The sequence below is a fragment of the Neodiprion virginianus genome, chromosome 6 (assembly GCF_021901495.1).
Source record: "Neodiprion virginianus isolate iyNeoVirg1 chromosome 6, iyNeoVirg1.1, whole genome shotgun sequence".
Classification (NCBI taxonomy): domain Eukaryota; kingdom Metazoa; phylum Arthropoda; class Insecta; order Hymenoptera; family Diprionidae; genus Neodiprion; species Neodiprion virginianus.
In genome coordinates this window covers 11161831-11178482 of record NC_060882.1, presented here as the reverse complement: position 1 = coordinate 11178482, position 16652 = coordinate 11161831, and the positions used below count along the sequence as shown (strand labels likewise).

Genomic DNA, 16652 nt, shown 5'->3' with positions numbered 1-16652 from the left:
ATACTTATATTACGTTCACTCTCTTTCCACGAGTTTCATATGATTCTTAATTAGAGGGTCATAAGAATCGCCTTGCATTCAAATTATAAAGACCGATATTATCCCTTGTGCAATAATGACGTACGTAAGCGAAAGCCATTCCTGCTCCCGGACAGCATTTTGTTCCTGAGCAAGAAATTTTAGTTATACGTCGCACTTGGATTTGAAGATCTTTGAGCGGAATACTTTGGGGGAAAAAAGTCTACAGTAAAGATAAAGCAGCATACGGAAAACCACAAATATGTAATCAAGTGGAATGGCGATGTACAATAAGTTTCTGGCAATCTGAGGGTGAATTTTGCTTCGGTTAGTATTTTACTGGCTACTTGCTGTCACTCCAAACTTTTAAACCAGCCGACACTTAAATTCCCACAATATGTAATTGATGGTGTTCATCGCAAGCAAATGGCATTCGATTTAGGCATTTATCTTAAAAAGTTCGGATTTTTCTCATTTCAGGGTTTCTGATGATCAAAGTATTTACAAGTCATTATCCGTTTATTGTACAGGTTGTTCTCATTCTCGAAACCACGAAAACCAGCTGTCGCTTCCGAAGTATGAGTCAGATGTTTTTCGAGACACTCTCAAGTCACAAAAATTCGAAGACGGAGTTAATTTTCAATAGTGGTAAAAAAAAAAAAATGTCCATTGATGCGACGATCATTTCATAGCGATGTGTGAGTACGATTCCCTTGCTGTACTTGTAGGTATGTATAACTTATTATTAGAGTAATCACTAGACCCTTCGTTATCGATGCTTTATATACCTTTGTGTTCGATTGTGCGATTGACAGATTTAGTGCGGTAGAAAAGGAGGACTTTTTGAATGTTGAATGGCTCCAGAGCACATTTGATGATTTGTATAGTTAATATAATATTTTCGATGGTTATTGAGGAAATGTAAGTCGGAAATAAAACGTATAAGCCATTGAGCGTGTTTTACAGATTTACGCTGTAACGCATTAAGCTCGATGCGAATTTCACTGTTTTCGAAATAGTTCTATTTTGCCAGGTCTACAAATTCGATAATATCGTTGCCTCGGAGTAGTAAAAAGCAAACTACTCGTCCGATAAAAACGAAGCGTAAGTTATTGTAATATTTATGCTATCGTTATTGCGATACAGTGCTGTATATTTTTTTTCGATAATTTATACATTTGGCTGGGAAAAAAAATAATGCAGACAAATAAATATCACAACATTGACGTACGTGTGTAATTGTATTCGCATAGATCAATGGACAGTACTTCGCGGAGACGAGTTGTGTTTGCTCGTTATCACTGGTAAACGACACAACGCCGAATCGTTGCGGGAGGTGAAAAATAGGTGTATCACAGAAACGATGCCGCAATCATCTTTTACGAGGCACCACTTTTTCACAAAAGTACAATCAATAAACGCGCTTATCAGCTTGAATATTAAATGGAAATGTTTCAGAATTATCAGCCATAAAAATCGATTGACGATTCCTGTATTTTTACAGGTTCGTTTTGCGGTAAGTTCACCAAGAATTTTAGTATTTTTTGCCATTAATTGTGTAAAAGGGAATACCAGAACGAGTGTACGTATGGAGAAGGTATCTTCTCAATAGTTGAGATTATTTTGTGGCTTAAGCTTCTCGAAAACGAATCTTCTTCCACAATTTCAATATAATTGATAAATAGTTGATGCGTATCTACACGACTTTCTGAGTTTCTGAGAGTTGGTCAAAATTGAAAGCATCATACATCACATTTATATAAATGTTACCCCTAATAACTTCAATTTTAGACAAAAACTTTGATTTCAAAATTCTTCAACTATAGGTAATTCCTACTTGTAGAGGTTGAACATTTCTCGCTTAATAAGTACCACTCGACTAACAAAGTAAACATTACATGTATGAGGCTAATATTCATTTCGTACGGTATGCCATAATTCTTTCTTTTGATAAAGTAAAAAGTACTAAGAGAACATGATTTTTCTAATGCACTTGATAATTTCTAACGAATTGCTCTGTGCGTCATCTTGTACAATAGCTTCAGCGAGTAAATTGATAATAACGCGATAAGTCTATACCTGTACTTGAAATAAGTGGTCCAAACTTCGCCACTGTTACTCCAACTTTGAAACTGGACTCCCTTGGAAGTTTGCAATATTTAACTGATAGCTACGAATATTCTGTACAATCGCAACAAGAGATTGATTAGGTTATAACACACCCAACCGAAGTTGGCAACAGTCCATTTCACCGTAAACCGGTTATTTATTCGTAGAAAAATATGTTGTAGAAAGAACGTTGCGTTTCGAATCTACGATATACTTAATATGAATGCATTTTCAACGTAAGTCACGTAACTACAAAGCTAATTATCACTGCAACATTTTTTCTGGTAATTAACCCAACGATAAAATTCGTTTCTCCAACATAGATTCGAAATCAAATACTCTAAGAGATACTCTTCCGGAGTAGCTCACTTGCGAAAATTTTTGCGACATATAGCCGTGACTCTGTGATGTGTTATTTCCCTAATCTATAGGTATATGCATAATGTAACGGTTATTACGGCTCTGAATTACAACGCTGTTATGTGGTCGGCGCTTCGGAATGTGGTACGAAAACTGTATGAGGTGTAAGAAATTGAGATAGGCAATAAGAAAATTATTCATCAAGTGCTTCTTCAATAAAAGGCCATTTCAATATTTAGAAGAATCATGTACTTAAAAAATTGTTGATATACTTGACAACATCAGAAATTGTTTAAAATTTTTCTAAGTACAAAGTACAGTGCGAACGTCACGAATTCGTAGGATTACACGAAGGTGAAGTTAGTAACGTTATTTATTTAGAAAAAATCGTTACTTCGCACCTTTAGGAGTATCTGTTATTTAGTAAAACGTGATGAACAAAACCTACTCTTATCTTAAAAAGCCCACTCCTTGAGAGTTACTCTAAAATTGCGCAATAATGATTTTTTCAAGCTCATCGAAAAGGTAGTTTCGCCTACAACTTCGTAACGGACACAAAATCTTATACCTAAGTTTTTAAATACATTAAACTTTGCGATACGATCAATTGGAGCTGAATCTCCGGCATTGTTTAAGCGTGATATCATTTTCTTGTTATTTATAGAAATTTCCAAGCCGCTCAACCAGTTTCGTAAATTCCGAATCTTGAAAAAGTTTATAATAATCGTTTTTCAACTTGATATTTCAGACGTTATTTACAGCTGTGTGTTGTTGCCTTGCACTGTATCGTTTTCTAGACAAGAATTAACAGCGAGGTCAGACTAATTGCAGCAATTATGAACAATGAAAGCGATCAAACGTTTACTTACGATTTTGAAACGCGTAATCCGAGGCGCTCTGCCGTTGCCCGTATTTTTACCAGTTGTTTATTTGGTAAATATTATCGTTTCCTTAAACTTTGTCTTTACACTTCAAATCAAAGCCATCGACGAATGGTATAAAATTTTATGTAACGAATGTATTGTTTGATACATCGAGTCTGATACTATGAAATAGAAATCACTCATTCGCGTTAACTTTTTTTAGGCAGGTATAGATATGCGAGAAAAATTGAGGCACTTGTTGAAGGCACTGAAGGCACTTAGTCAAATGTATAACTCTGAATAAACTATCGCCATAGTTTGTGTCGTGTTTTACTAACGAACTTTTGCAAACTTTAAACAGCGGCGCGAAGGTACGTACAATGTGATAAATATATAGTTAACGTGTCAAGGAGAAATTGATAACGACCAACAAGTATAATGGCGTACAACGCAAACTGGGAAAAACGTCACCGTGTAGTACTGAGAGAAAATTAATAACGCGCCAACAGGATGATAGGAACTTTTCCAAGGTATCTCCTTTTCAGCGGCATGTGAACTTCGTTAAAAGCGGTCGAACAACTGACACATCGCATGTTACGGCTGGAGCTTTTGAAGCGTTGTAACAAAGCGGTCGATAATTTCAACCGCAATAAATAATACGAGATCGATAACGGATGAAGATTGCAGCGATAATTTGAGCCTTGTTGCGATTGTTCGGTAAAAGGATACTAAATTTCCTCAAATCCTTTCCCGCAGCTGTACGCGCAACGGTTGAATTGATACCGGTTATCCCGTATTTCTTGGCATATTCTTTCGGTGCGCGAAATCGGTCAGATCGATTAAAATTAACGGCACACGGTGTCAAGTCGCAATAGAAATCGAACGGCCAAGAGGGGCGAGAAGCACGAAGAGACACGCTATCCTCGCGACATGGCGAAGGCCACGAGCCAACTGCCAAAAGTATCTCCCATCAGGAACTGTCCCTGGTTGAACCCCGGAGCTTCCGCCAACCACGCGCCCTCTGCACCCTCCGCGCCACGCACCACGCAGCGCCAAACTCCAACCCTCATCGGATATTGTCCTTTTCCACAAACCGCCTTCAATGAAGCCAGAATAGAAAGCCTCGTCGTTTCCAACAGCACCGCGCACCACGCAGTATCGGGGCCGCCAGGAAGAGACCATCGGCAACGCGATTCGCGAAGGACAACGTAAACACGCCGACGGTTTCTTTTTTCATTGGTTTAACGAACGAGTCTGACAACCCTTTGGTCAACTATATACCGGATGTCTTGTTGGCCCGGAAGAACCCCATTTTTCTTGGATATTAACGTTAGCTCAGACGCACTATAACGAGCAGGGGTATAATGAGGTGCACTTGAAGATTTAGGGATCAAACTCATGTGATACAAAATGAATCTGACCAAATTTGAATAACACAAGCTAAGATTAAATCGAGGATTTGAGAAAAAGTTTTCCAACTAGAACTTTTAAAATGAATAAACTGCCGGTGTTTTTGGTCTGAATTGAATATTTTAGAACTTTTTTTTTTTACCAAACTGTGCTATTCGAATTTGCTCATATTCATGTGTATTACATTTTAAGGTTGTTGCTTCACTGGTGATCGCAATCATCGGCGCAAATAACATTGCTGGAGATTTTTTAAACGGTCTGTTGTCTTTCCTTAACTTTTTAATTCAGGCGGTAGGTCCCGTCTACTACACACCGATATTGCTGATTGAGATTTCAGGAAGTTTATAATAATAATATATGAAAGAATTTCTCGCGATCCCAATATTGCACGATGTGATGACCATGCGATATCGGAACACTTTTAGAAGGAAGGTTAAAAAAAAATATCGCAATTTTAATAGACCCTAAGATCTTTTACATTGTAGAATTTTAAATAATATTTTCGAAAATATCATACGATTTGAAAAGAATTCACAAAATTTCAACGAAGTTTCTATGATCTCAACGATTTTATGGAGTTTCACTGAAGACTTTTATCTCTCCGATATGTTGAATGATGAAAGGATGTAATGTGAGATTACGTTCGCTGCAGCGCACTGTTACAATGCATTCAACTTCCGGATCGAATATTCTTTGATTATAATTTATACATGATACCCCATACGCGAACTGATTTTTCAATTTTATGGGATCTATCGTACTTTACGGAAATATAGTCCAGTCAAGATAGGCAAAAAATCGAGCTCACTTTGCATTAACTTCGTTTTCGTTTTTTCTTGGTTCGATCGTTGGGGGGGTCACTGGGAGTCCTGAAACCAAAAGTCGACCAAATCGGCCTCTTGCTATCGCCGCCATCTTGAATTTTATGAAAAATGTTTTTTTTTGAATAACTCGGCCATTTTCAATTTTTTTTTTTTTTGGCAATATTTGGGCACTTGTTCAGCTACTAGACGCTATCGCTTACAGTTTTAGTTAGAAACAAGTAGTTTTTTACATAGACATAAAGAGTTAATGACAAAAATATTGAAATACTCAATGCGTGTTCGTATAGGTATCTAATAACGCTCGACAAATATACAAATATTATCTATGATCAGATGGTAAACACTAGAAGGAGAAAGTGGGGAAATGTGGCATCTGGTGGGACGACTCACTTCCAATAGCGCGATGGTCATTTCTATCCTCTATCCTGCGTACTGAATTATTCTTGTAATAAATAATATCTTGTAAAAAATAAAATCTCTGATAAGCGAAGAATCTCCGAAAAGAAACCACATTTTAAAAATGTTTTATCGACTGCAAATCCGTAAGGTAAAAACACGTTTTCATCACACACATGAAATCGAGAATTTTCCCCCGTGTCTAATTCATGAGTATCGGCATTCCATGATACGATGATTTGATGACGAACCACTTGATCAAAAATTTTAATTATCTCTGTTTTGAAGTTTTTTAAAAAGTTGTAAAATGATTTCGCGTGATTTACAAATCTGGTTAAAATATGTACAGATGACAATTACAGGAACTACATGTAATTCAATTCTCTAGGCCACAATGTTAATATTTTCGGGAATGAGAAATTCTGCCTACAACAAATCACTTGTTATAGTAAAATAGCTTCGATGAAGTAAAACCTCACGTGCAAGTTAGCGATGTACCCTGTAGACGCGTTGTTGGTAATTCATCACCCCTTGACCTTACCTTACTATTATTCCATCTACACAAGGTTGCCGAATGAAACCTCCTTCCTATTACCCACTCAATTGCGACGTATGGGCGCAAGAATTGAAGCAATAATTCGCTAGTATCAACGTACAATCCGTCGGCTGGCTTGCAACGAAGGGTTGCACATTTTATGATGCACATATGTATCTAAACCTAGTTAGATATCTTGTATTACGAATCTAGCAGCCAGTTCGAACACCGTACTTAACTACTCGAATCTTCACTACTCAATTAAAGAACGCGAATTTATGTGTAAAACTTGTTCATTTTTTGAGGAAAATATAGTTTCAATTTTTTTTTTTTTTTCTGACCACACATGAACGTACAAAATTCAATAAAATGTTTGTCGAAACATGAATTAATTTTCTTTCTTTTCTTTATAGTCGAGATGAAACTCCTTGCGAATAAGGTTGATTGTTTCTTCCAATCAAGAATGTTTTTTAAAATTGCAAGAGATGCCTTCGTCAAAAATTACTAACCTCCAAAGATGTAGATTTACAAATTTACACATCTATTCGAAAGTTTGAATAATACTGCACCATTAATTATTTAATTTAATTCTAGTTCTTCGCTGACAAGCATGCCTGGTGGATTCGTCGGATTTTTCTCGAGACTTTTTTTTACTTGGAAATGAATATATATATTTTTCCCCTCCCACTATGTTCTTCAATATCAATTCACACAAGTCAGCTGGTTGGCTTATAATAACAGCAGATGTACGTGGTACGAACCCTAAAGTTTCCCATCCCGTTTTAACTGTTCTTCAGTAGCGTTCTTCCAAGCCTGATCCAGTAATACACCCAAGCTCTTCGGGTATGAATGTGTACGTAACAAAATTTTGACCCCATCTTTCTGCAGAACCTTTTCTGATGTGCGTTTAGTAAGATCGCTTAATGCCTCGATGTTGTATTAAACCTTGACCATTTCTATGATTTCATTCTCAAGTGGCAACAAGTTGCATACATACCACCTGTTTGTACGATAAAACCTTCTTCTCAGGTCGCTATTGAAAACTCGAGTTCCTTCTTGAACTTTTTTTCACTCCACCAATACAACCAAGATGCTATTCACTTATCGTGAGCTTCGAGTGTACAAGTGATTTCGTGACTGCTAATGATTTCAAGTGATTTCGTACTATTCCTAGTGATTATGGATAATTTCAAGTGATTTCAATTGGGTAATTTTGGGTAATTTCAAGTGAAAAAATATGTGTTTTCATTTGTCCTCCATATATCACTTGGACTTATTTTTGTGAAGACATTACGTGAAAATATAATAAAATCCTTGGATTGATCACGGTATCACAGACTGACGAATTCGAAGGTTAATTTTAAACACTGGTAATCAAATTTTCTGTTTGCACTCCAAACCGAGAGTCAATGGTTGTTATAAATTAAGTGATTTTTCATAACATTGACATTTTAATTCTTAGATGATTATCAATATTGACTCAAAATACCACAGAGTTGTTACCCAATTCGTTTATTTAGGTATTTAGTCATGTACGCGTGTATTCGAATATGTGGCAATACACACACGGGAAATTATGAAAGTAATTGTAATTTTGAATATCGTAGGTACTTATACAGTGTGGCCGGTATTAATCGCCTCAAACGAATATCTCAAGAACAAGAAGAGACACGAGAAAAAATTTTATTCAAAACTTGAAGGGTTTTAACGGGGAAAGATAATTTTTTTATTGGAAATTTCTTCGCCAATAAATTCTATTACATTAATTAATTTTTTTTTTTGCCTCCGCTTTCGTACGTATTCATTTGAACCCCACCATCGTTAAAAAGTCTGCGATGATAATTGACGATTACCATAATAATAAAGAATGTTACATCGTTACCAACTAACCAATTTTATATCCACGAGAAAACTTGTCAGCAATGGTAAGGGACGACGAACACTTGCTCAGGCCTAGGTGAAAGTGAAAATAAAAAAAAAAAAATAAATAAAAATCTATGACCTTCGATTCATCTTTGATCTTGCGATTAGTTGTGCATGTCTAAAATCGAATTCCCTATCTAAAATCAGACGTTACTTACAAAATCTCAAAAATAGCACAACGCACTAGTCGACCCGTATCAACGTCATCCTTCTCCCTTCAGGCGTTTCAAATTTTGTACAAAACTTTGTCTTGAATTTCTCTGTGTTTCGGAGATATTCGCCCGGGACGATTAAAACCTACCACCCAGTATGAAGTGTTCTAAAAGATCAAAGTTCAATACATTTGAGTAAATATTTATTGTAAGTATAGGCCTTGTGCGTCTTACGATTCCAGAGACTTCGATGTATTTCGATATCGGATGTTTCGAAGCAATTTTGCGCTGATTTCATACGGTTTCAAAAGATCTCGTTGTATCAGAAGATTTTAGCATGATTCTATAGGATTTCACGTGATTTTGAATGATTTCATTGTAATTTTGAGGAGATTTCCATGTGATTACGAGTGATTTCCATAGCAATTCCAACTGTTTTTAGTTGATTTCAGCTGACTTAAGTCGATTTCGTTTGATTTCAGATGCTTTTAGCTTATTTTAACATCTCCCTCTTTATTTTTCCACTCAAGAAATTTCAACCTTTAGCCCGCTTCACACGTTCAAAAACATGCATTTTTCTCCATGTGTTGTAAAAAAGTATAATCACGTCCATGAATTGGTCAGAGTCAAATGTTGATCGATAGAATATCTCACATATAATATATTATTACGTTTGAAAAGGTATCGATATCCTTTCTCCAAGCCTGTTACGTAGATATACAAACATTGTATACTGCCGAAGATATTCCATTAAGGTCTGCCCTAATTCTCTGCAGAATTCGTCAACATAACGTAACAAACAAAATGCCAATAAATTCACAGCAATTATTTTTGTCGCGGAACTTGATTAAAATTTTTCTATTGCAGGACAGTTCAATCGTATAAAAAAGCTGACGCGATCATCGTTGAAACATGCGGTAGCAGACAACTTTGGAATAACATGGATCCGTTCTACTTCGGAAGAATAATAGCAATTCCAACACGTCGCGTCTTTTACAGTAAGTCACGGAAATTTCGGTTCCCATACACGTATGATCAAGTATTGATAACAGATGTTTGTTGGCTTGCGTAACACTGCGACGGACACTTTTGAAGCTAATGGCGATGGCAACGGGGAGGAGGACACCTTGTACATATTTGTCCATCTGTCCAAGTGACCGTGAAGTGGACGTGACAAATTACTGTTCAGGAAGTACCTAGACAGGGTCATCCTATAGCTTTGCCAAAGCAAACCCACCGTTAAAAGCACAAGCATTTGCTATTCCGTTTCGAAATAGAGGAAAGCAGGAACTTGGTAGTCTTTTTTTTTTTTGGTTTGATGTGGACATACAAGCGGTGAATATCTGCTATCTGGAATTGCCTCGCGAATTACGCAAAAGAGAGAGGTTTGCACCCCTGATGTAAGGAATATATACATTTAATGATTGTAATATGGTCAAATTAGGAAGTACAGTGATTAGTCGAGAATTGAGGTAGTAGCTTGAGACGTGTACAGATTTAAGCATATTTGCGCTCACGAACGTGTTTCGTCTCCTTTCTTTTTTCTGGGGTCAGGAGGAAGCGAATATAGTGGATGTGCGCAAAAATAGTCAAGTCTGTACGCGGTTTGGGATTTATTCCATCGATCGCGTATCGTTTTTACAAGTGCCGAAACCTATATTAACAAGTCCGTTTCTACAAGTGGCGATCCTACAAGTTCGTTTATCGTACATTTAATTGTCAATTTCGTACATTTTGATCTAATTTCATTTAATCTAATTTAAATTGTTTTAAATTGTTTGACCGGCCCTTGTAGAAACGAACTTGTAAGCATCGGCATTAGTAGAAACGTACTTGTAGAAACGGTCCTCTCCCGTTCCAACGTACTATAGGAGTAGTCCATCCAATAATTACCTTCAATCGTCGAAGCTATTGTCGAACTTTCATTGAAGAATTTTGCCAAATGCTTATAGTCTAAGTACTACTTAGGAAAAAACTAGGAAAAAATAAGCTTCACAGTATGCTCAATGATCCAAATTGAACCGTGGAAATAAAAGTTGGAAAACTTAAGGATGTTCTTGGTGTACAATCCCAGACAAAAGTGACTGAAATTCGAAATAGATGAAATTTTTCGGTTTACGAAGATAAAATACGCACCATAGGCATTTGTATGTTGTAAAGGAATACAATGATGTTACCGAACATGTTTCTTCGGCTCCAGATGTTGTCATATTAGTTAATGTTGCTATTTTGTGACGGTTGACTGAAAACTTTTGCACATGAATTTGACCTGAATCCAACTGTAAAAAAAAAAACTGTCACCCATATGAGACATATTTGATGCATACGAAGCATAAAATGATAACTAAAAATGCATAAAATATACTATTAATCATTAGTAAAGTCATATTTTCACTTAGATCACTTTTAGAAGTCAAAATAATGTCACTGCGATATTTCGTTATTTTACGGTTGGCCCTACTACGACGCGGTGAGAAACTATGTTCAGCATGCACATCGTCTCTCTCTCTCATACTCTCTTTCATGCCGTACGCGCATCCCTTTGACAGACGACCAGCCCACATTTGCATAACAAAATTTCACCTCCTCTTTTCGGGTCTAAATAAAAAAATATCGATCCTACGACAAAATTGATAAGGACCAAAATTGTAGGAAATTTTATTTCAAACAACTTTGGTAATAATCATTTTTCGTGTAAAATTCAAAATAAACAAGTTATTCAAGAAACAAAAATTCACCCTTAAATTCAAAATGGCGGAAAATGCAACGCCGTGCGGACCCTGAAAACCAAAATGTAGACTACCATTGACCCCCCCAACGATTTCCGAAGGAAAATTACTACTGGCAATTTTCAAGATGTCAAATCCTAATTCGACTGGGCTACCAGTATAATTTCGTCCAGACTCGCCACACCCTCTATAATTCTTCTACAAATAAGGAAAACTGCGAGATTCGTTAAACCCTTCTGAAAGACTTGAGATCATTAAATTTGCCGCACTTGCAGGGTAAAGACGGACCGAAGTAAAAGCAGGACAAGGCAGCGAGAGTAACCTTTGAAAATATAAAGGCTAAAGAGCCCTTTGCCGGCGGGTATTGTTTCTTTGACGAAATGTCAGGGCTCTCGGATCAACCTATCTTCCGAGAGGGTTATATAAACATGGCGGATTCCGACACGCCGTTTCGATCAAGCTTTAGATATTCTTTTTGATATTGATTACGATTTTTTATCACAGGTACAGTCCTACGTGAATAACCGCTCGTGAATTATTTCATATTTCACTAATTACTCGTGGGCAAAGGTTTTTTAAAAATTTTGTGATTTTGGAAGCATTTTTCTATTTCCTATAGCTTATAATCTCATAGTCGTGTCAAAAAGCGTCCAATGGTGGGATTATCTCTTTTCGTACGACCTTCCTGAGGAACGTGTGAAAGAAAATTTCTATCGCTATTCAGAAGTTTTTTACACCAGAAATCGATCTCATTAAGGTCATGTAGCTGTACTACCTTTACCAACCGAATAAACTCACCCATTTGACCGCTAGCTTAACCGATATTATTCAAAATCTGACCAGTTCTAAGTTGAAAAGAACCGCGTCAATTGATTCCGAACTAGTTTTAGTTCGTAATACTGACATCGTGGAACATTTAATTTCACATCATTGCACCGATACTTAGTATGATCAACAAATGTCAATCTTGAACTGAACATTGGGAAAAACGAAAATTTGTTTCAGTGACTTTGCAGAGAATGGTCTTCTGATTATTATCAAAAGCTCATTCCGGCTCACATCGTAGTAAACACATTAAGAGTAGAGCGATCAGCAATTGACGAACAACCCTGCAGGCATGGTGCTATCGTTACCACCTGATGACGTTTTGACGATTAAATTACAAATGGGATTCCTGGAGGAGGAATTAACCATCTATGGAAAAAAATAAATGCATGTAAAGAATTTATTATAATCACCCCAAAAATGAATAGTTCAGTTTTGAGCACGTGTGTGGGTTATATAGTATACTATTTATAGGGTGGTCCTTATTTTAGACTTTTACGAAATTTAACCGGGACGCCCCCCAAATTATTTCCCGATGATTAAACAGAAATCTCCTCAAAAGTACAGGTCTTTATCGCAACCTTAAACCCTCTCGCAAGTTCTGTGATGTTTGCCATTTAAAATATCAACATTTTTACTCAACTTTCAGTATATGTCTAATTGATCGTGGGACTAACGATTTGCAAAAAATCTGTAAGTGTAATTAAATTGATCGGTATTGATGCTACTATTTGATAAAAAGATCAGCACCGTTAATCGAGCATTTTAACTGTAGTAAAAACGTATGTATTTTAACCCCCCGTAACCACACTACCGGAGAATGTCACGGTTGTCACACTGGATCGATTTATACCCAGTCATGATAAAAAAAAAAAAAAAAAAAAACGATCGTGAGAAAACTCTCCGTCTGATATGGATCGAAAAATTGATTTATAAGAAATGTAAAAACAAGTTTTGCGATTCACCCAATTTCCCACACCCCCCTCCGAGCGATGATTCGTCTTTTACTAATTAGTATGATTAAAATCGAAGTTACCTAATCAATTTCGAATTTTTGCGGAGCTGCTAGGATATTCCGCATCAGTCAACGAACCGCGCGCCGTCACCGCGCGCTATAAAATCAAGTTTCGCGATTTAAAAAAATTCCCAGACCCCCGTCCAAATGATGATTCGACTTTTGCCTGACTAGTATTTCAGGAAAATTGAACAAAATAAGAAGTCATACAAGTTGACACAGACGTGCCAAGAAGTACCGTATATAGCAATTTATTGCCGTCTGATAATGAAATCCTGCATTAACACAGGCCGATGGTTGTAAATACTCGATAATAAGACTGTCTTGTCAGCCGAATACCCATGATATTCACCAAAGTAACCGAATTCACATTTCTTTTCTCCGTAAATAATATCTATTTTATGCCTGATTGTGAGGGAGCCTTTACTACACGAGCAACGAGCTGCCTCTAGAGCAACAGTGGTGCTCAGTCGCAGGTGGCAGTTTTAACCTGATGAATTTCATACTTAGACTTCTCCAATAACGATTATCTTGAATGAAGTATGTGAAATGATAATGTCCAGAATCAATCTCGTTCACAAAATACGTATAAAATTGTCAGAATGAAGGATTCGTCAGAAAATGCCAGTAGTGAAATGGTGTATTTGTTTACTTCTAAATAGGTATGTGAAATTTCAGATTTTTAATTGGCCCAAGAGTTTTCATATTTTATTCGACATTTCTCCGATTCGAGAGGTTAGATTCTGATACACATGGTCCACACAAGTAGCAATAAAGTTTGACTCCGTACGTCAAAATTGAAACTGAAATGAATTTACCAGTACGCCATATCTTGTCACTCTGACGAGCTAGTTGCAATATATATTTTAGAATCCGAATGACAGTTAGAGTAAATTTGTGACTGCGATACGAAACTTCAGGATATTGTGAATTTCCATTTCTTCGTAAAGCCATATCTCTAAAACGTATCGGTACTACAAGCTCCGAAAACTCGCTGTAACCTTGGGACAGCTTATCGAAATAAAGTTTTATCGTCCATCGGTTGGTCCGTTTCCGTCCATTTTTCGGCTCTTTCGAGAATGGAAAAACGAACCAAACACTATAAAGAGAGGATGAGAGAGCGAAATTACAAGGAATTACAAAAGATTTTTGTGATAGCAGCATGGCCAAGATGCTTCAATCCATATGGAATGGAACGTATGTACGGTAAAATTTAGAAATTTCTTATTTCAAATCAGGAGCCAATATTGTTTCCCAAAACAACTGAGAAATTATTGATCCGGCATTTATAACATAGTTATATTACAAGTGATGTGTAGTTAGCCTTCAATTACGTCGAGTCGTTAATTCTTGTTTTTCGATATGAGGGCCCCCAGCATGATGCCAGAGCAAGTAGAGGATAAAAAAAGAAGTGTTACAAACAGCTTGCAGAGGCTAAGCTTGCTCTTTGTGATTCACGAGCAGCTACCAGACACGACAGAAGACAACTCTCTGTACTCTGTATAGTATGTTGAATTGATTCTGACGTTCTACAAATACGTTGATAGTGGTACTGACCTCTTCGAGATCACATGTTGAGCGAATTAGGCGAACACGTGCAGCAACTCATCACAATCAGAATCACTTCACTCGATTAAAGATAGTGAAATATGGAAATACACTTATTATATAATCTCAATACTAAATTCATGCTTTAAAATTATGAATGTATATGATATTAATGCAAAAATTACATTTTTCCTGAGGAAGGAATTCATTTTGAAGATGCTGCCAGACGCAGTACTTAGAAGTCTTCTTCGAGTTTTATCAGCAATTTTCTGTGAGAATTTTCTGACCCCTGACAACGATCGTTTCGTAAGCGGTAGGTTAATTTTTAATTTGGAACTAAAGGATATAGAGCAACGATTCCACGATGAATTCCAAAACGAGTGTTGATCCATTTAACGCATCATCATTTATCTCTTGCCCTGTGCACCCGACATACATCCATAACGATGCACTGGCAGCGATCTGGGATGGAAGCTCGGCTTTCATACTCTCGGAATAGCTTTCTGACTCACTGACAAATCTTCCGTCTCATATTCCCATTTTGTACTATGTGCACAGTTTTTGATCCGGACGTGGTCTCAGGATCAGGTTATAACAACCATTCAGGTTACATTAGGCATCGCGCGTATCATCTGGCGGTAGATTCACGTCAGTCAAGCTTGACAATGAGTTTGATAAAGCTTCTCTTCTGAAGGAGTGGCCCCTGGCCCAGCAGCGTCAACGTCACATTTAATACTGCACCCAGTTGTTTGTATATCTAGGGTTGGTTGATTCAGTGGATACGGAACACGTAACCTGGAGGCACTCCTTTGACTTCAATCTTTCCTTTTGTTTCTAGGCATCGTTCGATTACCGTTGTAAGGTTGAATTTTACGTAACCGAATTAGGGTGGATCGGGCGTGCCTGTTTTTCACTTTTGACAACGTTAAGTCTCGCGAAAAATTATTTCATTCTCCTTACAGTCAAATATATATTATGGCCAGTCTCAACTACTTTCAAGGCATCTGTAGATCTTCTACGACTAACTATTACCGCACAGCTCAGCAAAACTGTGGGCAAAAATAAGCTGAAAATAAAAACTGTACGTCACACCATTTTTTACTCGACCACTGCATGCGTTATTTCTTTTCGTACAATCACGTTTTCACTGATATAAAGCATTTAATTATAGACGGATTCGTAATAAGCTCGCGCGCTATCACACTGTATATATAATATTACTCGTTACTTTTGGATTACAGTAATATTAACTCTGTTTGCACCGTGAATATTTGACTTGCGAATATATTTACGATCATTATATTCCTAAGCGTGCACTGAAGTTACGCAGCGTTCACGAATTCATTGACAGCGAACTTCTCAAGTGGAATTGAGAGGCATTGATTCGGTGCTTGTCAATAACAGACTGTCTTTAATGAAACGTCACACTGTAAGCTTGAGTTTGATATTCCCATCAGTGATGTCGGCGGTCACTATCGCAATATTTCAACATAATAGATCGCGTCATGTCGTCTAAGGAGAAACTGTTTACAAAGCATTAACTTCTCTAACGTAAAAAATTAAGAAGAGAAAACAAGTCTGGTTAATTCGATTACTACTTATGAATTCTTATGCATTTACTACCTGCAAAAAAAATCAAACTTTGAATTAAACACCGTCAACTGTGCTTCTTCTGAAAGCACCAAAATTGCTGATCTATAAATTCCACTACACTTTAAGCTGGCTCGGATCTTTCTTGAACTCTTGGTCTAAAAATAGCACACTTCTAAAGGATGTCTGGTTTTATTTCATCTCAAGCATGACTCGTTCTTTTTATGCCAGATGGCTTCGATGATGAAAAGTGAGTGAAACTCAACAATATTATGTAACACTTGATTGACGCGAATTTTGCCGTCTATAATTGTGTATTCTGCACACTGTTGTCAAATCTGGGACGATAGCAGTA

The 16652-nt window shown here is 37.0% G+C and overlaps 1 protein-coding gene across 12 annotated transcripts in view; it reads right to left on the bottom strand.

The window, feature by feature from the left end:
- Nucleotides 1-16652, bottom strand: part of LOC124306895 (probable phospholipid-transporting ATPase IA) — a 60454-nt gene that overhangs the window by 33764 nt on the left and 10038 nt on the right. For 4 of the 12 annotated variants that reach the window (XM_046768024.1, XM_046768019.1, XM_046768022.1 and 1 more), the window contains exon 1: nucleotides 14893-16096. The exons of 3 other annotated variants lie outside the window; for them this stretch is intronic. In XM_046768024.1, coding sequence (XP_046623980.1) covers nucleotides 14893-15099 — 207 coding nt within the window. In that variant the 5' untranslated portion in view covers nucleotides 15100-16096. Of the gene's footprint in view, nucleotides 1-3356; nucleotides 3511-14892; nucleotides 16099-16652 lie in introns of those variants that run through there. 5 more of the 12 variants (XM_046768020.1, XM_046768028.1, XM_046768029.1 and 2 more) reach the window with 3 other exon arrangements.